We start from the raw sequence: 25,142 nt of genomic DNA, 5'->3' as shown, positions 1-25,142 counted from the left end.
AATATGCCTGTTTCTAGACAATGAAGGCCAGGATTATCAAATTTTTAAATGAATAACATTTGAAATATTCACAGAGAAACTTATAGCAAATTATAGACTATGGAAGACAAGAATCAGAGAACTTGAAGACATAGAAACTATTCAAAGTGAAGCACAGAGAGAAAAGAAAATATTGAAAAAGAAAGGACCAATGCAAAAGTGCTCTGTGTGGCATATCAAGTATTTTAACATAATGCAATTGACATTTCAGAAGAGCCATGGGCTAAGAAAGTATATTTAAAAATATGGCCGGGCGTGGTGGGTCATGCCTGTAGTCCCAGCAGTTTGGGAGGCCTAGGCGGGTGGATCACCTGAGGTCAGGAGTTCGAGACCATCCTGGCCAACATGGCGAAACCCCATCTCTACTAAAAATACAAAAATTAGCCAGGCATGGTGGTGGGTGCCTGTAATCCCAACTACTTGGGAGGCTGAGGCAGGAGAATGACTTGAACCTGGGAGGCGGAGGTTGCAGTGAGCTGAGATGGCGCCACTGTACTCCAACCTGGGCAACAAGACCAAAACTCCGTCTCAAAAAAAAAAAAAAAAAAAAATGAAAGTATATTTTTAAATAATGGCTGAGGCTGGGCACGGTGGCTCATGCCTGTAACCCCAGCACTTTGGGAAGCTGAGACGGGTGGATCATTTGAGGTCAGGAGTTGGAGACCGGCCTGGCTAACATGATGAAACCCGGTCTTTACTAAAAATATAAAAATTAGCCGGCCATGGTTGTGGGTGCCTGTAATCTTAGCTACTCAGGAGGCTGAGGCAGGAGAATCGCTTGAACCTGGAGGTGGAGAGTGCAGTGAGCCAAGATTGTGCCACTGCACTCCAGCCAGGGAGACAGTGAGGCTTCATCTCAAAAATAAATAAATAAATAATAATAAAAGCTAACATTTTTCCAAATTTGAAAGCTCAATAAAATCCAGGCAGAATAAACAAAGAAAACCATTCCCATGAACATCATAACCAAGTTGCTACAAACCAAGGATAAAGAAAAAAATTCTAAAAGCAGCCAGATGAAAAAGAGACACAGGCCAGGTGCAGTTGCTCATGCCTGTAATCCCAGCACTTTGGGAGGCCAAGGCAGGCAGATCACCTGAGGTCGGGAGTTTGAGACCAGCCTGACCCACGTGGAGAAACCCTGTCTCTACTAAAAATATAAAATTAGCTGGGCATGGTGGCACAGGCCTGTAATTCCAGCTACTCAGGAGACTGAGGCAGGAGAATTGCTTGAACTCAGGAGGCAGAGGTTGCGATAAGCCAAGATTGTGCCATTGCACTCCAGCCTGGGCAACAAGAGCAAAACTCTGTCAAAAAAAAGGAAAGAAAGAAAGAAAGAAAGAAAGAAAGAAAGAAAGAAAGAAAGAAAGAAAGAAAGAAAGAAAGAAAGAAAGAAAGAAAGAAAGAAAGAAAGAGAGAAACACATTATATACACAGCAGGGGTTGGCAAACTCTGACCCCTGGGTCAAATCTAGATCACTTTTTATTTCTGCAAAAAAAAGTTTTAGTGGAACACAGCCATACACACTCATTTATGTATTTGCTATGGCTGTTTCTGTGTTACAATGGCAGAGCTGGTAGTTGCAACAGAGACCATATGGCTTCCAAAGCCTGAAAGATTTACTGTATGGATGTTTATGAAAAGTTTGCCATCCCTGGTGTAGAGGAATAAAAAAAAATGCCAACAGATTTCTTATAAAAGCTATGTAAAGCAAAAGACAAGATTGAGCCAGAATTTTTTCTACCTCGCAAAAACGTCTTTCAGAAATAAAGGTGAAATAAACACTTTTTTTATACCAACAAAGGTGAAATGTTAAAGGAAGTTCTTCAGGCAAAAGAAAAATGATAACAAAAAATTGATCAATATAAAAAGATAAAGAGTGTGAAAAGTGATAAATATAAGTAAAATAGTTAAAACATTTTCTATTTATTTATTTAAAACAGCCTTGCTCTGTCACCCAGGCTGGCGTACAATGGTGTGATCACAGCTCACTGCAGCCTCGACCTCCCAGGCTCAAACAATCCTCCTCTCTCAGCCTCCTTAGTAGCTGGCACTACAGGTGCATGCCACCATGCCCGGCTAATTTTTGTGGGTTTTTTTTTGCAGAAATGGGGTTTCACCATGTTGTCCAGGCTGGTCTTGAACTCCTGGGCTCCAGTGATCCTCCCACCTTGGTCTCCCAAAGTGCTGGGATTATAGACATAAGCCACTGCACCCAACCTCTCACTTTTTAATCTCTTGAAAAAAAATAAATGACTATATAAAGTAGAAATAATAAAAATCCAGTTGGGTGTTAGCGCACATAGAAGCAATATGTATGACAAAAATAATAAAAAACATAAGGGAGAAACTGAAAGTAAATTGTTATAAGATTTTTACACTATTTGAAAGTAGACTATGATATGTTACAGGTGTATATTGTAAATCCTAGAGCTGCACTGTCCAATCTGCTAGTCTCTAATCACATGCAGCAGAGGAATAGTCTTCCAGGCAGGAGATTGCAAGGGCCTGAGTATGGCATTGCTTGGGGAAATAGGGAGAAGGAAATGGATTAGAGAAGCATCTGTGGGTATTAAGAGACTGTGGTAATCTTCCTATTGTGAAAAACATGCAATCATTTCAGGATTCATTCAACTTTTGGTTTGGAGTTAAAATGTGGGAGGTAGAATTGCTGATAGCACAGAGCTGGTCTCAGGGATATGTAATTCTGTTTTTTCCCAAGCTAAACTCAGACAAGTAAGACTGTCTTCTGGTTTTCAAGGATTCCTGGAGAGGAAATGCAGGCTCGTTCCTCTCTCACACATCCATCGCTCTCAAGTTCTTTAAGAAATCTAACCTAAATGCCTTATCCTGCATCTTGACCTCACAGTGGAAGTAGGAATAATGCTAGTTTGTCTCAGAGTTAAAAATCCTTTGAGAAGTTTTTTCTAGCTTTTCCTTCTGTCACATCTATTGACTATTTGCTTTCTTCCATCAGGTCTTAGATCTCAAATTAACAGCAGTAAGTTTCAAATTACATTATCTCCATCTCTTAGAATCTTTCTCCACAGTCTCTCCTTTCTAGGAAGAGAATCTCCCCTAACACACTAGTTTAAGTCCACAAGTATGAAGCAGAGAAGCTTATGTCCAACAGACCTCCCTGCAATTTAAACATCAGTGATTTCAGTGTGAATAATGTGAAATTGTGAGCAGTTTATTATTTAATATACCTGGAGGTGTCTTGGATGATACTCATTGTTCTAATGAGCAGCAAAAGCCACTAATGCCTTAGGTAAGAGGGAATTGGTTTTTAATAGTATAAGAAGCAGCTGGAAGCCAGTGTGTGATATGGTGATGGATGAACTGGGATGAATGAGAGATTGGATGTGTGACTCGGGATCATCCTCTGAGGAGAATCTAACCAAGTTTAATTCATTTGATCCAGGCAATTACCAGTAAACCTCACATACTGTTCCCTTCCGCATCTTAGAGACCCAGACAACACTGTGGAGAATAACAAGATCTTACTAAAAATGTCTCACTTAGGTTGTTTAGAGACCAACCTCAATTTCTGGAATATTATTTTTCTGATCCATATTTGCTGTTTGGTTTTAATTTAGTTTTACTATCCTGGGAAGGCTGATCTTTATATATCTTTTGTTATATATTTGATCAATGTGGGGAGTTTTTGGTTTGGTTTTAGAACAGAAGCAAGGAAAGGAGGCAGCAAGGGACAAAAAGGACTCAATTTTATTACAGTAAAACGTGTAACTTGGTGCTAACGCTACGCTAAATCACCATAGTCTACCAGTTTAGGAACACAAAGAGAAGACGTACACTAGCTTTAAAGCATAGTAATCTCTATGTTCATAAGGTCCCTTTCTCAGTTAGCTACTAATCTTACAACCAGAAACAGGGTAGTTTTTCTGAGGCTGTCTCCACCAGAATAAGAATATAAGTCAGGAGTTCTCCTTAACAGGCAGTATGAAGATAGAGGCTTGATATCATCCCATTCCCAGGTAATGCTGAGGGGAGCAGAAAGCGTGCATTTCTTTGACCCGGAGTTCTGACAAACCTTGGTCCTAGTATCTTTGAGACTTCGATGGCGATAGTGGTGGAATATCCCAAGGGAGGTTAGAGGGGTGGTGGCAGCTCTCATTTCAAAGGTGCAAGCACTTTTCTATTTTGTAAGAAATAGAGACTTCTATTTGTCTCTGAAGTAACTATTCCTTTGTTCAAGAAAGGCCACCAACAGGGCCACTTAATAGTGTGACCATAAGCTGTAGATTACCAAAGTAGATGGTTGAAACTGAAAAAGCTAAAATGTTCTCGAAGAAAAGGCAGAGATGGAGCTCTGCAGACTGCATGTCCTTAAGGGAGCTGTTTCTTTTTCTAGGTACGGATTTAGACTTCATTCATTTATCTATTCAGCACATATTTATTGAGCATCTGCCATGTGCCAGGCACTATTCTAGGTGCTACAGATAAGGCAGTGAAGAAAACAAACCCCCTGCCCTAATGGATCTTATACCCTAGTTGGGAGTAAAAGATAAATAAATAATACATAAAATAAATAAACAAAAATACAGGATAACAGATATTGACAACTGGTGTGGAGAAGAATAAAGCAAAGCAAAAGGATTAGAGTTCCAGGATGAAAGTGATCCTGGTGCTTTATAACAAACAAAAGAGCAGGCATTGTGCCTATGAACTGTGAACGAGTGGTCAACCATAGAAGATGGAGCTATTTTCAGGCAAGATTTCTTAAAATAGGGCCCTCGGGGTTCTAGGTGGAAAAGTTGGGGGAAAGGGTCCTTCTCCTCACTTTTGCCTAAGATCTAGCACTTCTACAGTACTTTGAAGACATGGATTACATTTTGGGGCCCCTGTCCATGGCATCATCACAAATACTAGTATAGTCTCTATTTGTGTCTGGGCAATGGAAACAGAATGCACCCTTACAGTGGCTGCTAAACTGTAACTGATAGTGCCTCGCTGGCCCTTGAGAATGTGGTAGAAATAACTTTTGACACTATTTGGGGGGGCATCTGAGAGGGATGGACTTAGTATAACTAGATGTATTAGTAAGAGGGAGACCTACAAAGTTTTGTAGAATTGCGTAGGATAGAATAGCACAGACTTCCTCAAGATATGACAGGCAAGGAAGGGCCTGGAAGTTTGCATAAGTCAGCTATGAGGGACATTAAATTCCTAAAAATACCTTTAATGGAAGGGAAGTTTATGGCACACATATCGTAGTCCCCATCCTACCATAGATATTTGGACATGATTTCCTTCAAATTGGACTGATACTCTGGGAGAGGAAATTGGTCAAACAAAATTGCCCCCATTGAACTAGAAATTGGTTTTTCAGGTGGTGCAGCACTATCAGTGCCTGACTTGGGGCCAAACCAGGCTCTAAGCTGTTGCAAAAATGGCAACTTTCTGGGGGGCAAAATAATTTATGGAAAAGATGGAAGGTGCTTGAGGCCATGCACCAGGGATCATTGGTGGCTCTGGAGTTCTGAATGCTTCTGTGTCCATGGCCAGCTACCTAGAGACTCGGGTTGGAACTGGTGACATCACAGTGATACTGAACACATGTTTGAATATGCACTGAGAGGGGAAAAAGCCTCTGCACGCGTTGATCTAAGAGAAGCTGCTGCAGGGGGCAGTGCAGAAATGGGAGATGGGATGACACTGGCAAAACAGGTTTAATTGGAATGGGGGATTATTTTCAGTGGAGATTCATATTGCATGAGAAGTTGGAAGGTCCCCTAGAATTCTTGCTCTGAGTTAAGTTAATATGGAAGATAAATAAGGGGTTAGGGGTAGCCTTAAAGACTCCTAAAAATAGTTTGAGGTCACAGAGCAAGCAACTGGAAGTGTAGTTCAGGCCTTACGTGAGGTGTGGGTAGGTGGCTCACCACACGGCCATGTCTATAACACTAAATAATCTTGAGGGTGTGGACAGTTGGATCCCCTCTCCAGTTAGAGGCTCATAAGGGCCCAGGGTCTTTGCAAACCACCATGTCCATTTCTCTGTGCAAACATCGGGGAGATGAACAAAGCAGATTGGTTGTAATGCCAGGTAAACCACTCTCTGGTGCTGAGAAAAACTAGTCTATGTGACAGGCAAAACCCACAACAATGAGAATATTCTCAGCCTCTCCATCTTTTTTATCCTCTGAGAAGACCCCTGTAATTGATAGCTGGGATTCCCAGTACTCATGCAGATTGGGGGAATGAGGGACAGAATCAAAAGAGCTAAAATAAGCTTGGCCTGATTTACATGAGGACAGGAAGCTTCTTGGAGGAGAGAAAAAGAATACATCCAAGAAGTGAAGAGAGCCAGGGAGTGAGAAAGCAAGGGCCAGGCTTGAGAGAAAGTGTGGGAGTGTTTGGGGAGAAAGGAGAGAGACCAGCAGCAACAGCTATGCCATAATGTGTGGAACAAATAGAGAGGGAAGGAAGACAAGTTTCAGATGTTTCGCTGTGCAGTAAGAATGTAAACCCCTTTAGAGTTTGCCCAGAGACTGTAATAAAAATCTAAATTGCTTTTTAATTCTTTTGGCTGTTGGATATGTTTCTTTTGAATGTGATATCATGCTGCGATGGGCCACAAAACAGCTCAGCTTCATAAGAGTTATATTTGGGGGATACTGTCTGGGATTTGGGGCCTCAGGTACAGCAGTCTCATTTTAGATCATTGCTCTAGACCTGACCCTAGCCAGCATCATCAGATTTATAGTGCAAAAAATACACCAGCTATAGAAAATAGAAACTAGAGATACATTAGACACCAGACAGAGGAAAATGGCAGAGCCTCTTCTGAATCCCAATTTTAGTGAGAATGTGATGTTTGAAACTAGGTGTACCTGATGGAAACCTATATGTAGACAGTATGAGGGTCTGTCCCTATCACAGATTGATGAGAGTGGGATGAGGGAAGAGAATAGCTAAGGTGATTCCCAGAGGATAATAGAAAAGCAGGAAGCAGAAGCTGTGCAGGGGTTATATTCTCTTATTATGTGGCAGTTCCTCTGAATATTCTAGTAGGATGGCTAGGGTACACATCTGGCCCCCTTTTGCTTGGAAATGGACCCATGCAACTAACTATAGGGCACTGGGATCCAGAGGGCCCAGGCCTGTAACCCAGCTAGCCAACTGAGGCTCTGCCTCTGTTCTCCTTATTTTCCTGAGACTAGACTTTTCTACCTTATCTCATTTTCACACAGAGTTCCTGAAATGATCTGGTTTTCTATCAGACGGACCAATGTCTCCTTCCTATATTTTCTTTTTCTTTTCTTTTCTCTTTTCTTTTCTTTTCCTTCTCCTTCCCCTTCCCTTCCTTTCTTTCTTTCTCTTTCTTTCTTTTTTTCTTTCTTTCTTTCTTTTTCTTTCTTTCTTTTCTCTCTCTCTCTCTCTCCTTCGACTAAGTCTTGCTCTGTCACCCAGGCTGGAGTGCAGTGGCACAATCTTGGCTCACTGCAACCTCTGTCTCCCGGGTTTGAGCGACTGTCCTGCCTCAGCCTCTGGAGTAGCTGGGATTACAGGTGCCCACCACCATGACCAGCTAATTTTGTGTTTTTAGTACAGACAGGGCTTCACCATGTTGACCAGGCTGGTCTCAAACTACTGATCTTAAGTGATCCACCCACCTCAGCTTCCCACAGTGCTGGGATTACAGGCATCAGCCACCACGCCCAGCCACCTTCCTATATTTTCAAATTCTGCTACTGGTCCACTCCCCCAGTTCCCACCTACCCTTGGTTCTCAAATGTTTGACCTGGAACTTGACTGGACCAGCCAAACTGCTTGATCTCTGCATATGTTTCCCATGGCCTTTTGTGCTTCTCCAATAATTTCCCCTCCCTCTGGGCTCAGATCCCTTGTACTCTCAGTGGACTTCATGGCCAGCACCTCTGCACAGCATGATGTAATCTTATGCTGAAAGCCTTCACATCCTCAACAATAGTGGCAAAAGGCCTTGTATGATGACACACCATAGCTCCTCCTGTATGGGGGCTATGCTTAATGTAAGCTTATGGGATTTCAATGATGAGAGGTCCCCCACTGGGACAGAGTCACTCTTTGTAGGTACAAGGCAGGGATATACCTGAAGGGTGAATTGGCAAGATGAAATCTTCCATGTGAAGTGCTTGTCAAGAGATGTAAAGTAACAGACCCAGACAGAAAGCCTGAAAGCCATGCCAGTCTTTTCTGGCTATAGCAGAGCCCTCCTCCAAAGGATGAAAGCAGGGTTGGACCCATAAGCCCTGAGAACATGCTTGCTGTAGTATAATCAGAAACTTATGCTGTGTAAGCTCAGCTGTTTTCATGTGTCCTGTTTCTATTTCTAGTTTTCCTATAGTTTTTAATAAAGTCTCTTTGTAAACACCAGCCCACTTCAGCTGTGCTTATGGAAACCAAGGAAAAGCACTTCTGTCCTCTCCTGAGCCAGAGTTTCAGGAGTAATCTAAGGTGTTATTACCACGTGTGGGGTACAGAGCAGAGGTAGGAGTCCTAACCAAGGTGAGAGTCCTGGAAATCTGTAGAATGAAGGAAGAAATGAGCAAGCAAATAGAATTGAATCATTAGTTTCAGAAAATACAATACTGTGTTTTTAAAATTTGTTCATATATTTGTTTTGGGAAATCAAATTTCTAATGGCTGCATAATACTTTATATATCAGCAATTTTGCCTTAGTTTATTTAAACATTCTGCTGCTGGTCATTTAGGATAGTCTCCACTTGTTTCTATTTTAATAGCAGTAAGATTGGTATAGACCAAACAGTCCTCTAGTGTCAAAAAAGTTTCCCTGGGCCAGCCTCACTCTTTGTCACCAAGCACATAACCAGGGAAACCCAACGGTAACACATTTGCTGTCACTGAACCGCCAGTCTACAAAACACTCACCTTTACCTAGTTCTTCTCTATCTTGAAGTGATATAGTTTGTTTCTCTTTCCCAGATTTATTCCTGTGAACTTCATTTTTGATTTCTGATCACTTGGCTTCCCTAATTTCCTAGGGTCATTATTAATTAGTGTGCTCTGCCCAGGTGCTGATTCCTTCTCAATCTGGAATCATCTACATATATTAAAGACAATTTTTCTTCTTCCTCCGCCCTTCCTGCTCCACCCCTTAAATAGGGAAAGGGCTTGTCACAAAGGTTGGGGATACTCAGTGTATGTCTGAACTTGGGCACTGAAAGAGAGAGCGGGAATTACTGTAACACGCAGTCCCCCCTATTCATCCCCTCCACACAACGGTCAACAGTTTACCTTTTCACCTGTGAGATGATGCAGAGTGTTATTCAGAATTAGAAATAATATTATAGATTATCCAGTCCAATTCCCTAACAGATGAGGAAAATTATGTGGCCAAGGTCGCTGAATGAATAAATGGCAGAAACGAAACTGAATTCAGGTCTCCTAAAACCCACTACGTTTGGCTTGGAGGGTTCTGGATGAGAGCATGGGACGTGGTGGTTTTTGTTATTCATTCAATAACTATATTAAGCATCTACATACTAGGTGCCAGGCACTATTTTAGGAGCTGGGGATTCCGTGATGGAGGGTGCAGGGGAGACAAAAATCTCTGCCCTTATGGAGCTTTTATTCTCAAAACTTAAGTACTTGGCCTCCCCATCCGGGACCAACTCCCAGAGACCTGGGTAGGAGCGGTAGGGTCTCATAAAGGAGGGAGTCCCTTCCTTCCCCAGCTCCGGTGATTTCTATAGCGAGAGGGCTGATTTACTGCAGAAACCTCCGTAGTGCCCTCCTCCTGCCTCTGCACCGCCAGGCCCGGTAGGGCCGGCTCCAGAGCGCCACCGTGCCCCAGTTCAACTCAGCCTCTCTACCCTCTCCGCTTTCCTGCGCATCGCTGGAGGACAGGGAAGCAGGACTCGACTTTAGCGCCATCCTCTGAGAAAGGAATGCGGGCTGGAAAAATCCTTCCAGGGCAGTCGCGCTGGGTCTCATACCCCGGCTAGGGGAGGGACGATCTCTCCTGGACTTAGAGGTTTCTGCAGCAGACGGCTCTCTCATGCTTCCCTATTAAACATTGCAACCACACGCTCTTTCCAGCCTGGCCGAAGCCACTGCAGCGTCCCCTCTCCTCCCCCCACCCCGCTAGTCCACACTCCAGAGCCCCACTGCAGCTTCCAGCCATCCTCCCTTTTTCTTCTCCACTTCCTGGTTACCATGGAGACACACGTCATTTACGTGCCGTGCGTCGCCTTGGAAACAGAGGAGCATCCGCGGCACCGCCGGGAGACCCGCCCCAGCTGCTGCTGCCACACTCGCGGGCGCTGCCCATTGATGGCCTGGGGGAGTCCCGAGTCCGACGCGCCGCTGGCCTCAGCCTGGACCCGGACCCCTCCGCGAGCGCGTCTGACCCACGGAACCCGCAGACACTCTCTGCTTGTGGCGCCCAGAGGGCGGCGCTGACACGGGCGAGATCCGGGAGGCGAGGCAGGGCAGGGCACTTTCGTCCCGGGGCGAGCCCAAGAGACGCCGGCTCTGGGACCCTCGCCGGGTCCTCGTCCCGCCGCCTCTTCTCGGCCTCCCGCGATCCTGCCCGCGCCCTCTGCCCAGGACTCGTCTCTCACGTCGGCTCCCCGCCCGTCCCGGGAGCCTCCGCTTCCCTCGGCTCCCGCCCGCCCCTCCCGGGACCTCTCCCCCTCCACCCCCTCCCCCACCCCGGAGGCCGGGCTGGACGCGACCCAGAGCCGCCGCCACCCGCTTCTGCCACTCAATGGAGGACGGTCTGCTAGAGATCATGACCAAGGACGGCGGCGACATGCCCGCGCCCCTGGAGGTGTCCACCGTGCCGGCAGTGGGGGACGTGATCTCCGGGGAGTACAACGGCGGCATGAAGGAACTGATGGAGCACCTGAAAGCCCAGCTGCAAGCTCTGTTTGAGGACGTGAGGGCCATGAGGGGGGCCCTGGACGAGCAGGCCTCGCACATCCAGGTGCTCTCGGACGACGTGTGCGCCAACCAGCGAGCCATCGTCTCCATGTGCCAGATTATGACCACTGCGCCCCGCCAGGGCGGCTTGGGCGTGGTCGGCGGCAAGGGATGCTTCCCGAACGACCTCCAAGAGCCGGAGACTCCTTCGCCTGGGATCGGGGACAGCGGCTTGCTGGGTCGCGATCCCGAGGACGAGGAGGACGAGGAAGAAGAAAAGGAGATGCCCAGCCCCGCCACACCCACCAGTCACTGTGAGCGCCCCGAGAGCCCCTGTGCCGGTCTCCTTGGGGGGGACGGGCCACTTGTGGAGCCCCTCGACGTGCCCGACATTACCCTGCTGCAGCTGGAGGGCGAGGCCTCCCTGTGAGGGAACTCCGCGGGGCACTACCTTCCCGGGCTGTCTTTGGGTTTCCGAGTGCATGACGCGAGGGGACTGAACGGCGCGGTGCGGCATGCTTCACTTGGACAGCTGCTCTTGTGGGTCAGGCAGAGAGAGACTCCCTCGAGGAAGGATTTGTAGGGTGAAGGACTTTGGGAGCATCAAGAATTCTTTCTGCCCAACTAAGCGAATTATAGCAAACTGCGGAAAGGTGAGGCTCCGGGAGAGGAAGCGCCCATCTCTGGACTCCCATCCATCCCTATCCTGTCCTTTCCCCCTCCCCAGACAACAGGAGAACCCGTGAATTGTGTAAATAAAATTCTGCTTTTTCTATTCTGAGAAAGGACTTATCTAGGACCATGGCAAATAATCTCTAACAATTTATCTAGAAATTAAGGAATTGGGGGTATTTTGTTCTGGCAACAGGAAATTTACCCTTCTGCTGAAATCCAAGATATTCAGTGCTCTGCAGAAGCCTCTCCCCCTCACAGATCTCTGCGGCTGCTGATTGGTAAAGGAAGCTTGAGGAGGGAACTGCAGCCCTAGGAATCTGGGTGAATGGGGTTCCAAGGGCCCCTGGGCTGGGAGGAGCTGGCTATGAACGTGCATGAAGACATAATAGCTCAACCTCTAGGATTTTGCATGCAGAGCGGATCTTGCCTTGTCACTGACTTCATCTGGGATTGCTTTTCCACTCACTGGGGCTTAGAGAACAAAGAGCCCGGTTCACAGGCAGAGACTCGGGGGTGCTCAGCAGCAGCCCAGATTTAGGGGACATTTGAGGGACTCTTGGGGCCGCAGCCAAAAACTGTCTCTCCTGGCTACACCTGCTTAACTTCAGTTCCTTTTTCTGTCAATATGTCCTTGCCCGCTGCCTCTCGGTGTTGCCTTCATAATGTCTTGTGTGTGTTATGTGTGTCTACTTGTGTAGTAGTGTGTGAGCCCTCAGGGGCAGGGCTTGTGGCTCTGGTGTTAGGTTCAGGGGGCTTCAGACCTTTCTACGAGCTCCAAGCTATCATGGCGCTTTTCCCTCCCTCTTCCCCCAACCAGGGCATGGAGCATGTGGCTGTCCTGAGGTTCTTTTACTGATGTGCCGCCCTCCCACCTCCTCAAGTGGTGACTTTGTGTGCCCTCCGCCTCCTTTGTGTATTCCTTCTCAATGCTTTCCTTGGTGTTAACCTTAATAAAAAGGCGTCATCTCCCCTCCTTGCTGACTGGTACTAGGGGGATATCAGGGTGGGGCTTAGTGAGAACTGCAGGGACCATGCCTTCCCTCCTCTCTCCTTGCCTCCAGTTCAAGGAGTTGACTGTCCTTGACCTGGTTGGGACAGGCATTGCCAACTCTCCCTGCTTTCCCTTCTGTCCTGGACCTTGACCTCAAGCTGTCCTGGGGAAGGAGGTGGTAAGTGTTGAGACTCCCATGCTAACATGAGTTTTTAGTAGCCAGAACTCCAAATGTGCAGGAGACTTCTTTTTCAGTGAAGCATATGGGCCCTGGGAGATGATTTCCAAATCTGGGTCCTGGAATGGCAGGTACTGCACCTGTTCCATGGAGGGAGTGGGGTGAGGGTATTGTTCTGGAGGGATTGCCTGGGATCTCTGGAAATAGTGACACATCACAAAGGGAAACCACAATAACTGCCTCAGGCCTCTAGTGGAGAACCCGGGTAAGGTGTTCCCCAGAGGGCTTGACTGACAGCTCTAGTCTACTCCCCTGGGCAATGGAGATTTCTTGAGGCTGCCCCTGAACAAAATTTGAGAGCAGAATGAGCTATGGTGCTGCGTGTATGTGTGTGTGTGTGTGTGTGTGTGTGTGTGTGTGTGTGTGTGTGTGTTCTAGCTGCTGGTAGCCGCAAAGTGGTGGAAAGAGAGAGCACTAAAGACACAGATCTGAACTTAAATCTCAGTTCCAACAATTGAGTGCTTGAGGCTTAGTTTCTGGATATGTAAAATGGGGACAAGAAGTTGTTGGGGAGAAAAATATATAGGACTCCTAGGAAGTCTTGTGCAAATGTGAGTTTCCTTATAGTTTTATTGGAGTGGGGGGGCGGGGTAGTGGTGACTGGCTCCTCTGGGAAAACAAAGCTTCCCAGGGAAAGTTCTAGAAACTTTCTTTTTATATAATATTTTCCTATCTGAAGAATCCTTGAGGCCGGGTGCAGTGGCTCACACCTGTAATACAGCACTTTGGGAGGCCAAGGCAGGCAGATCACCTGTGGTCGGGAGTTCGAGCCCAGCCTGACCAACATGGAGAAACCCCGTCTCTACTAAAAATACAAAATTAGCCAGGCGTGGTGGCACATGCCTGTAATCCCAGCCACTTGGGAGGCAGGAGAATCACTTGAACCCGGGAGGTGGAGGTTGTGGTGAGCCAAGATTGTGCCATTGCACTCCAGCCTGGGCATCAAGAGTGAAACTTTGTCTCAAAAAAAAAACCCTTATCCTTCTTTAGAATTAGATATTAGGTGTTCTATCTAATTCTACTTATCTGATTCTATCTACAGAATTCTAGTTATTTAGAATTAGATGGGACTAAAGAAAGGGAAATGGTGAGATTCCTAAGCTAGCATGGACCTTTTCATCATAAATGAAAGGGTCATCATGAGTGTCATGTAACTATGGGCCAAAAAGCTGTCCCCCAAGACAGCCTGACCTGAAGACACAGGCTGGCCAGAGGAATCTTGAATTATGCAGTGATTGGGGAATGTGTGCTGGGGGCCCTAGACAGAGCTGCTAAAGTATATAAGTGGGAAAGTGTCCCAGAGGACTGGGAAATAGGTTCCTATTATAGTTCCAGCAGTACGCATTAGGAAAAATAATAACTATCATTTATTGAGCATCTACTATGTGCCAGACACTGTACCCAATTTTATCTCCCAACAGCCCTATGAAATAGGCACTATTATTATTTTCATATAACAGTTCAGAAACAGACTCTAAGACACTCAGGGTCACAGGCTAGTACTTGGCAGAGCCAGGAATTAAACCTAGGTCTGTCTGACTTAAAAAGTCCTGTCTGATTTCCACCCCAAAGTGGAAACCACTTTGCTAATTGCTCTCTTATTTGGATCTTCAGAGAGGGATCTTCAGTTTGGAGAAATAAGGGTATCGAAGCCCAATTGAATCCTGAAAAGGAAATAACCTTAGTTTTGGTTACTTTTCATCTTCATAGTTGGAACAAGAAATTGCAGTTCAGGCCGGGCGCGGTGGCTCACGCTTGTAATCCCAGCACTTTGGGAGGCCAAGGCGGGCGGATCACGAGGTCAGGAGATCGAGACCACGATGAAACCCCGTCTCTACTAAAAATACAAAAAATTAGCCGGGCGTGGTGGCGGGCGCCTGTAGTCCCAGCTACTCGGAGAGGCTGAGGCAGGAGAATGGCGTGAACCCGGGAGGCGGAGCTTGCAGTGAGCCGAGATTGCGCCACTGCACTCCAGCCTGGGTGACAGAGCGAGACTCTGTCTCAAAAAAAAAAAAAAAAAAAGAAATTGCAGTTCAGATTTTGGTTAGTGACCCTTCCCAGAGTCCAATAGCACCAAGAAGATGGTCTCCTGAGCCTGTTCCTTAAGAGGAAGAAGCCGATGCTCCCAGGTGTTCTCTCACACAGCTCCATTCTTGTGCCTCTTTCCTGTTCCCTATAGCTCAGATTCTCCAGAGTCTGACATGAATCCCAAGGGCACTTCAGGGTGGGCGCGGTGGCTCACACCTGTCATCCCAGCTACTTGGGAGACTGACGTAGGAGGATCACTTAGGCCTAGGAGATTGAGGTTGCAGTGAGCCATGATTGTGTCACTGCACTCCAGCTTGGGCAACAGAGTGAGACCATGTCTCAAAAAAAGCCAAGAGCAGTTTAGCTCTTTAGCCTCTGTAGAACGTTCTGGCAGTCTTTTAGCCTTTGACTCCAGTTCCCCTTCTTATGCCCAGTCCCTTAGGGCCTCTTTGAAGTTCTTTAACCATTGCCCCCTCAAGTCCCAGAGAGATAAAAATTTCTCCAGAAAAAGCAATCCTTCAACCTTATTCAGTCACCTGCACCCAGCATCTCACAAGGATCCAGCACGGGTAGGAGGTCCTTGTTTCTCCCTATTCCCCACTCTCCTCTTGCATTTCTCCTTTGTAATGCCTCCCGGCCTCTTCTCTTCTCTGATGAGTGAGTTTCAGCTGGGATTCCTAAGCGCAGACTCATGGGCAAGGGTCACAAATGAACTTCAGAGGGCCACAACCCCTTGAAATTGAATGCAAAGTCATTTAAGTATGTACATTCTCTAGAGAAAGGTACATTGTTTCAACTTGATTCTTAAAAAGTAAGAATTAAGTTAAAAAAAGGTAAGAATCACTGAGATAAAGGGCAATGAGACTTTTTAACTTGAGCAATACCCAACGGGAAATGACTTTTCCCGAACCTGGTACTCTTGGCACCCTTTCCTCCAGAGTTTTCCACACTGAATTGAAATTTTTTACATAAATCTGATTACTCATCATCTATTCGACACATTCAAATTCTGTTGACACTCATAATGTGCTAAAAATCCTGTCTCCCAATACTTCCAAGTCTGCTAGTACTTGGAGTTTGCTGGAGCGCTGCTGATGTTGTGGGGGTGAGGAAATAGCCCCCGCCACAGCTTCATACCATTTTATGTCTGGGGCCAACATACGCTGTGCTGCATGTAACTCTTCACAACTCTTTCAGTTTCTGGCACTCCCGTCTCACACTGGTTTAAGGGGCCTCTCTCAGGGTTTAGCTCCTATTCTCAAGATGAAAACACGTATAGCTTCATAGAAGTGAGCTACAATTTTATCCTGGCACGGCTAAAATCTGCTCTTAGAGAAATTGTTATTTCTTTAAGAGATGTACGCTGGCTTCCAACATGAACACTCAGTTTTACATGATCTCAGGATCACCATAAATGATAGTCTCTGTCTGATATGTATGATGAAATGGCTCACCTAGTAGTTTTCCCAGAACTAAGGAATAGTCCTTACCCAAATATATTTAGGTGTATACTTCTTGCAAGACATAAAATTGCTTGCATCTTTGAAAAGGCAGGTTTTCAGAAGCATCTTCCTCATTTACATGCCTTGAAGAAGAAATTCAGCCAGGATACCTTGCTATGGTAAGAAATATTTTTGAACAAAAGACATGTTTTTGAATCCTTTATTCTAGCTACCATTTCCCCGTCACTTTTAGACTGTCCCCAGAAAGTGAATTCTCTTTCTGCTTGGAAGCACTGTGCTTATAGAAGGAACCCTGCTCTGTAAATAATTCTGTAATGGTGCCACCTGTCGGGGAATAGTGACATTACAAGGGGAGCCTCTGAGGGAATTTATGGCTTTCACTTCAGCAAGCACTATCAGATGCCTGCTAAAGGCCTGGCTCTCTGTCAAATGGTGGGTGGCGAGGAGAGAAGGCAAAGTAAATAAACAGAATGTATTTGAAGAATGTAAAAAACAACTGCAATAAACTCCTGACTGGTCTCCCCTGGCCTTGCTCACATACCTTTCATCCGAAGGTTAATCTTCCTGAATCAGAGCTCTGAATACTCATTCTTCTCAGAAATCTGTATGTCCCTAGTGCTTCCTAAGCTAAGTTTAAAATCCAGTGGGCGTGGGGAGTCAAGGTCCTCCCTAATTAGGCCGGGCATATTTTTTAACCTATATATTTCATTTCTCAACTACATCTTCTAGACACCATCCCACCAGGTAAGAAGCCCATATCATCCCAGTCAAAGCTGGAAATGATTCCCAGGGGTATCCCAGTTTCTTTAATCCCTGAGTGAGCCATCTAAATGAGCGCCCTCTGGCCTCAATTCTGTATCTCTCAGTCATGCTTCCCAAGTGCAGTCAGATGCACATCTCCTCCAGAAAAAGGACTTCTGCAGCCTGGGCCACCTGCACCAGCCTCTCAGAGGTGTTCCCCACCTCCCCTTGCCCATTTTCCCTCTCTCATGCTGTGAATGGGAAATCCCCAGAAATAGCATGCAAAACTTTTTGACTATGAATTTGTGCTTTTATTTAAAGGAATAGCATTCATAATTTTCATCAAATTATTAAAGAAGCCTGTAAAGTCAGAAAGGGTAACTAACTCTAGTTAAAATGTGTGTGCTACTCACCATTTCCCAGAAATGCCCCTCATTTTCCTGCATCTGGTTTTCTGGTCATTCTCTTTACTTTCCTGCTCCATCATGTCTCTGTTAGTTAGAATTCTACCAGGTCTCTAAAGCCCTTCTCTAATGCTACCTCCATCATGGAGCCTTTCCTGATGTGATCTCTTCCTCCTTAAAATGTCCAAATCTTTTTCTTTGTACCTATTTGGGGGATGGTAACTGTATTTTGCCTTACTACTATTATTCCTGATGTGCTTTTATGTTCTCCCTTCTGGATTATCAGTTATCTTGAGAGCTGGAACTGCTTTCTCATTTTTATAGTCTCTAAAGTATCTATTTTATTGACTTTAAGGCACAATTGACTGTATGGCATCCTATTTTAGGTACCATTAAGAAAGGAAAAAATACCGTAAAATTATCGCTATGCTTTCTTATATTTATATTTTAAAGTTTCATTCTTAAAGAACTCTTTTAGAGTTGTTTGGAAATAGAACTTAAAAAAATCACTACTATGCACTGAAATAACTGAGTCATTATAGTATTATTTAATTTTTTTCACACTGAGTCTACACTTGAATCACTTTTTGACTCAGAATTGTTGATGTATTTTCCCATGCATTTCTATTCTCTGGGCCATTTTGAGTATTCGTGAAGTGACATTTCTTATAAAGAAAAAAAAAAGTCCTCTAGTATTGTCTATGGGAATTTCTTCCAGGCTACAATACCTAGTATGCAAGTTTTAATGCTGGCACATTTTTTGATCTTGCTAGAACATGTTCAGGGAAGGTGTTCAGACAACAACTAGGACTAATATTCCTTCAAATGGTCATTAAATGGTTGATTAACTGAAACATCAAGGGATTACAGATCAGGCATGTGTAGGCAATGACAACTATGTCATGACTGCTGCATAGCCAACAGTAATTGAAGGGTGCCATCAATTACAAGACACATTCCATTTCAGAGATGTTACACTGTGGGGTGGGGGAAAGTCTGTCTGGAATTAGTAGTAAGGGACCTTTCTTATAATAGGCAGAAAACGTGTGTAATTGAATCTTAAGTATATAACATCTAAAGAATTACAAGATTTTAGAGCCGGGAATAAAAAAACACATGTTACCATCCCTTAGAATCTTAGAAGATGTTATTGGTGAAATAAACTTTAGTGATGATCATACAGCCATTTTATTTTTATTTATTTATTTATTTAGCATACAGTCTTACTCTATTGCCCAGGCTGGAGTGTAGTGGCACAATCTCAGCTCACTGCACCTCTGCCTCCTGGGTTCAAGCAATTCTCCTGCCTCAGCTACCCAAATAGCTAGGATTACAGGCATGTGTCACCACACCCAGCTAATTTTTGTATTTTTAGTAGAGATAGGGTTTCACCATGTTGAACAGGCTGGTCTCGAACTCCTGACCTCAAGCGATCTGCCCACCTTGGCCTCCCAAAATGTTGGGATTATAAGCGTGAGCCACTGCGCCCTGCCTCATACAGCCATTTTGTATGTAACTCAGATGTCTGAAGGGAGTGCCCGTGTCATTAAGAATCTGATTAAATTTGACCCAAATTTCAAGTCCAAACCTGGGAAGTCCACAGCATGCCATACAATTTCGGCAGTGTCCCATAGTTTATTTTCCTCTTCATTCTCCATATGTCTCAGGCCTTACCTAACTGTAAAGCCAGGCAAGTTGTACAGTAAGAGTCATAGTGGCATTTTATGAAGGATTTAGGAGGTCTAACAACCTTTGAATTGTACAACTTTTCTTGCATAAATTCCCTTTCACAAATCCTTTCATGACTTACACAGACCACCTACCACATGCTTGGACTATCTTACTTGCCCTAAACATCCCTCTTTTTAAACAACCAGTCATTTTGCTTTAGGATAATAATTTACCATACAAGATCATTCCTTATATAAAATCTCTTTTCTTTATAACCTTCTTTGCATAGCGAGGAGGCATGGCTAATTCCACATGTCCCCAGGTCTTATCTAAAATTTAATGGCTTCAAGGTAGGTAAATTGGACAATTTCCAAAAGTCAAAGAAGTAGTTTATGACCTTAAATCATTTAGCAAACCTAATATCTGACCTAATTTAGACCAAATGTCTAAACTTTGAAGACATTTTTATTTTATCAATAGTCTTTAAAACTGTCTTTATTTTTGAAAGTTTACCATAGTCGCATGAACTAAAAGGCATTAGTTTTAATTTTTCTGAGAAAATATTTAAGTGCTTTTCTTTAAGCCAATTAATTAGAGCTCTTTTATGTAAACATTACACACACAATATATATAAATACATAGAAGATTCTGTAGTTGTAAGGTTTTTCATTTGTCAGTTTTTAAGTTTCTCTTTGAAGCACGCAGTTTTTAATGGCTTAATAAGCAGACACAAATGGAAGGAAAAACAGATTTCCAGAAATTAAGGGTCTCATTTTTATACCAGATCCTGGATTCCAAAAAGAGGGAATTAGCCCATCCCCAATCCCTTGCATCCACACCCCTGTGTCCGTGCAGGCTGCCTCAGTTTCATTCCTTATCAACTGTAGGACTCATAAAACACCCTTTCATTAGTTTCAAGAGGAACTATTACATAATCCTGCTAGGCATTTACAATATTTTACTGTAGATTGAATAGGAAAATGGGGGTGGGTGGGGTAGGGATCCCGGGGAAAGTCCCATGAAGAAGTTTACGCCTTTAACAGACTCCTCCACCCCATCCTTCCTTTCTTTCTTTCTGCTGCTGCCTGCTTGCTCAGTATTACCAGCACATTCTCATATTTTGAGAAAAATAGTTTATTTCACATGTAGCCCTCTGGGTAGGGGAAATTTATCTTATTTTTACCCCAAGTACTTCATCAAAAAGTACAGCCTCCTTCTAAGAGAATTGCTGGTGAGCGAATATTAATTATGTCATTGTACATAACTAAGGAAATGGGTGATATGTCCAAGGTTACACAGTTAATGACAGTGTTAGGAACAGAAGCCTGTTCACCTGAACTATAGAACAATTTTTTCCCATTAAATGGTACTACACCTTAATCTGCTATAAATGGTTACAATATGCTAAGGAAAGCTTATTGTGATTTGAATCCAGCTTTGAGAATAAAGAGTCAAAAAACTTTTTTATAGCAGGTGAATAATTATTATCAGCATGATAGAAAAATACATACAAAAAGAGAACAATGATTGAGTGAATTTGTCAGCAAGTGTTTACCAACTGCCTGCTATGTGTCATCAAAGGCCGCGGGCACTGCTGCAGACTCCAGGAAGTCATGGTCCCTACCTTTAAGGAGCTCACAGTCTAATTATGAGGGAATAATTGAATTGGGACAGAGTGTTCTTGAATCGGGACAGAGTGCTTCTCGGAAGATCAAAGGGAAAATCTGTTTTCTATGAGCATTGGCCACTAAATTGAAAGCACTTCAATTTTAAAATGGGAATGGTGTGTGTGTGGGAGGGGCAGGTGTGTATGCAGGTGGGACAAGGTAAAATGGAGAAGAAAGTTAAAAAAATGTGTGATGTTAGCTGTGGGTTTGTAAAAATATTTTTTTTTAAAAAAAAAGAAGTTTAAAAATGCTCAGGAAAGCCATAACATTTTATGCTACAGAGGACATCAAGTATGATACCAGAGGAAGAGTCACAGCAGAGGCAGCATCCTAGTAATTTTCTGGAAAAAGTAAGTACAATGGAGTTGGCAAAACAAAACAAAAAACCTACGTATGGCCTCCACACCAATGCACAAAATACAGGTAATATAGAATTTTAGATTTTATACAATGAGGAAAATAAAATCTCATAAAGAAACGCGGTAGGATGGGATTCACACCTGGAACCTGGCAGTGAAAAAGGATACAATACATTGTTCCATAGAAGGAGAACTAAGTTCTGATGCACAGCTGGAAAAGGGTTGCTGGTTATGGGACACACACCATGTGTTTGTGGGAAACCTGCTTCTGGGTCAGAAGCAGCTTCTTTGCTGTGATCTACAGAAAGTTAGCCCTTGTCCCTGGCATTTGTAAAATTCAGGAAGGAAAGAGGAAAAAAGGGGCAGGTAAGGGATGAAGGAAGGAAAGAGGGAATAAAGGGGCAGGTAAGGGATGAAGGAAGGAAAGAAAGAGACAAAAGAAAATAAGTGCAAGGAATGAAATAAAAACAAAAGAAAATCATAGAAGGAAAGTCAGAGTGCCCTTTACATCACAAAGGTAGAGTCTCGTGTGTGGGCTTTTTATATTCTTGAGCATGGAAACAAGAAAGGAATTGTTTAGGTAAAGATAAAGGAGAGGAAATAAGTCATGTCATTTTTAAAATGTGCCAAGGGCTAACAAAACAGATACGTAAACTGGATTATAGATCCCAGGAGCAAATAATGAAACTGGCACAAAACCAAGTTCCAGAATCGGAGGATATATTGTTTAATGTAAATGTCATTCCTCAGAAAGAAGAGGTGACACAGCACAGATTGCTATTCTGGATCTAATTCTGACCCACAAAGATGGAACTGATTAGTGAAATGGAAGTGAAGAAAAATCTTTGAGAGAAAGTAACCATGTCACTGAGTTTCTGGTAGCCAAGGAGATAAGGTGAAATATGTGTCCAGGGTTATGAAAAACTTGACTTCAAATAGTTAAAGGCTATGATTTTCATAGCTTGAGACTGTATGGGGGAAAATGTTCAAAGAGGGTTAAGTTCAGTCAGAACAGTGACTTTGGAGTTCAGTGGAGTGAATGGAATGCCTAGAGACCTCACCAGTGAATTCAGATTTAGAGATATCTGGCAGAGAATAAGCACAACTAAGAAAGTGGGACCCATATCTCAATGTTTTAAAAGCGCAAGTCATAAAGCAAAAGCTGGGGAGTTTCATTATTAAAAAATTAAGGATTTTTGTTCCATAAAGGGCATCATCAACAAAGTTAATGGGCAGATGGCAGAATGGAGAATATATTTGCTTTGTCTAAAACTGACAACGGTGTAATATCACCCTAAAATATGTAAGGAACTCCTGCAAATGAACAGGAAAAAGCAACCCAATTTAAAAAAAGGGAGCAAAGAATATGAACAGGCAATTAATTGCAGAGGAGAAAGCTAATAAGTATATGGAAATTTACATTAGTAATCAAATGCAAATTAAACAAACAATGAGATATCACTTTATTCCTATCAAACTAGTGATTAGAAATCTAGAAAATAGCACGTGTTGGCTGGGTGCAGTGGCTCATGCCTGTAATCCCAGTACTTTGGGAGGCCAAAGCGGGAGAACTGCTTGACCCCAGGAGTTTGAGACCAGCCTGGGCAACACAGTGGGATCCCATTTCTGCAAAAAAATTGAAAAATTAGCTGGGCATGGTGGCATGCGCCTATAGTCCCAGCTACTCAGGAGGTTGAAGCAGGAGGATCGGTTGAGCCTGGGAGGCTGCAGTGAGCCATAATTACACCACTGCACCCCAGCCTAGGCAGCAGAGTGAGACTCTGCCTCAAAAAAAAAAAAAGGAAAAAGAAAAATTGCAAGTGTTGTCAGATGTGGAAATGCAGAATCTTGCACTGCTGCAAGATTGGTTCACCACTTTTGGAAAGCGATATGGCATTACTCGGACACATTAAACAGATTCATACCCAGTAGCCCAGCAGCAATTCCTCCCCTAAGTAACATAAAACAAATTATTTACAGCATGGGAGCTCATCAATGGAAGAGTGGACAGATGCATACCACGGACTATTAGGCATCAGTGTGAAGTAACAGATTAAATATTAACATCTGGCAACGTGGATGCAGCTAAAAAACAGTGCTTAGGTTAAACAAATATAAGTAATGAGACAAATATCTCAGTAGCTTTGGAGTACATTTAATAATGCATGCTCACAAAATAATAACTATGTTTAGAAAACACATAAATGGATATATGCACATTAAGCACATTAGAAAATTGCCTATTGTAGGGAGAAAAATGGAATTTGAAGGGTATAAATAAATAAATAAATAAAACAAGAGGGCCTTACTGTCGTGGTCTGATGATAGTGTGCAATGAACTGAGGAGTATGACTAAATCCTTTCAGGAACAAACAGAACTTTAAAACATAGCAAAGAAAACCCCACATAAATCATAAAAACACCTGAAAGATGAAGGCTGGAATGAGGAAAAACTTGCAAAAAAGAAAACTGGCTGGGTGAGGTGGCTCACGCCTGTAATCCCAGCACTTTGGGAGGCCGAGGGGGGTGGATCGTCTGAGGTCGGGAGTTCGAGACCACCCTGACCAACATGGAGAAACCCCGTCTCTACTAAAAATACAAAATTAGCCGGGAGTGGTGGTGCATGCCTGTAATCCCAGCTACTTGGGAAGCTGAGGCAGGCGAATCGCTTGAACCCGGGACGCGGAGGTTGTGGTGAGCCGAGATCTTACCATTGCACTCCAGCCTGGGCAACAAGAGCGAAACTCCGTCTCCGACTCAAATAAATAAATAAATAAATAAATAAATAAATAAATAAATAAATAAAAATAAAAGAAAACTGACCGCAAAATGGGCTTGTTATTTTGAGCATGTACAAAACACAGGTAAGTCTGATGGTCTGGGCACATGGGATACTGTTAACAGTTGGAAGAGGGGAGAAACATTTCTGCAGGTGCTAATTGAAGTGCTTGAAATACTTTATGTTATTTAATCCTCATAACCACACTGAAGCATCGTTGTCCTAGTTAAGCCTCTTCAGCTAAGACTCTTCAGTTGCAAGAAACACATACCCATTTCAGACAGCTTTAAGCCAAACAACAACAACAAAAAGCATTTGTTATATGGGCGTAAGGTTATTTCACAGAACCCAAGAGTGAGAATGCAGCTGGGTCTTCAAGGCTGACCCAAACCAAGTGCTCCTTGAGGATCTGAATATATTTTTCATCTCCTAGATAAACCATATTTCTATATGTTAAACTGAATATTTCACAGGAAGTCACTAATAATAGGTGCCTCGGGGGCTTCCGTGAGGGTTCAGGGCTCTGGACATTCCCACTCCACTTTTATCAGAACAGCTCTGTTTTTATTTGGTTAATACATCAGGATTCTGCTTAAGAGTTCATTCAGGAAATAGCACTACAGCACCTCCTCTGGCCGGATGCTGTGCGAAGAATTACAAAATAAATCACAGACGAGTGGAGAAGATAGGAAAGTAAATATACTCTAAAACAATAAGGGAGTACAGTGACAGAAAAACGCAGACTATTAAGGGAACTGAAAGAAAGTCTAGTAAACCCAGAAAGGAGTAGGGCTTATGGGAGGTTTCACGGAGTGGCTACCTGGAAAGGGGAGGGAAGGCAGCTCAAAGGACACTGTTGTTCGACGGAGGGAAGAGGATTCAACAATTATACAGTTCGCTGAGTCGGGGCTATCACTGCGAAAGAACTTGGCTTCGGATCCGTGGTCAAGGCTGGGAGCTATGGAGGCTGGATGTGATTGGCAGAGACCTCTGCTCAGGTCTGCGTCAAACCTTGCTTCGCTCCCATCCCATCTTGCGCCAATAGGGCGCAACTCGGCTAGGCGGGGATCCTAAGCTTCAAGGTCCGCATCTCCCGCTGGAAGGACTGAGCAGCCGCACTGGTGTCCCAGAATAGATCTTGTTCACCAGAGGTGGTCAGGTTACTGCAATTCGGCGCGGGCGAGGCGGGCAA

At 43.9% G+C, this 25,142-nt stretch overlaps 1 protein-coding gene across 1 annotated transcript; it reads left to right on the top strand.

The window, feature by feature from the left end:
* The first annotated feature begins 10,279 nt into the window (after nt 1–10,279).
* Nucleotides 10,280–12,582, top strand: CCDC184 (coiled-coil domain containing 184). Its single transcript, XM_032143890.2, has one exon. The coding sequence runs from the start codon at nt 10,780–10,782 to the stop codon at nt 11,362–11,364; it is 585 nt and encodes a 194-aa protein (XP_031999781.1). The 5' UTR covers nt 10,280–10,779; the 3' UTR covers nt 11,365–12,582.
* Nucleotides 12,583–25,142: the final 12,560 nt, after the last annotated feature.

This window comes from Hylobates moloch, unplaced genomic scaffold (genome assembly GCF_009828535.3).
Source record: "Hylobates moloch isolate HMO894 unplaced genomic scaffold, HMol_V3 SCAFFOLD_22, whole genome shotgun sequence".
In the NCBI taxonomy this organism is placed as follows: Eukaryota; Metazoa; Chordata; class Mammalia; order Primates; family Hylobatidae; genus Hylobates; species Hylobates moloch.
Note: the sequence above shows the minus strand (reverse complement) of the source record. Positions and strands in the feature narration are given on the sequence as shown.

What these genes read in the sequence shown, in the direction of transcription:
- CCDC184 (XM_032143890.2), top strand. Translation starts at nt 10,780, where the DNA reads ATGGAGGACGGTCTGCTAGAGATCATGACCAAGGACGGCGGCGACATG.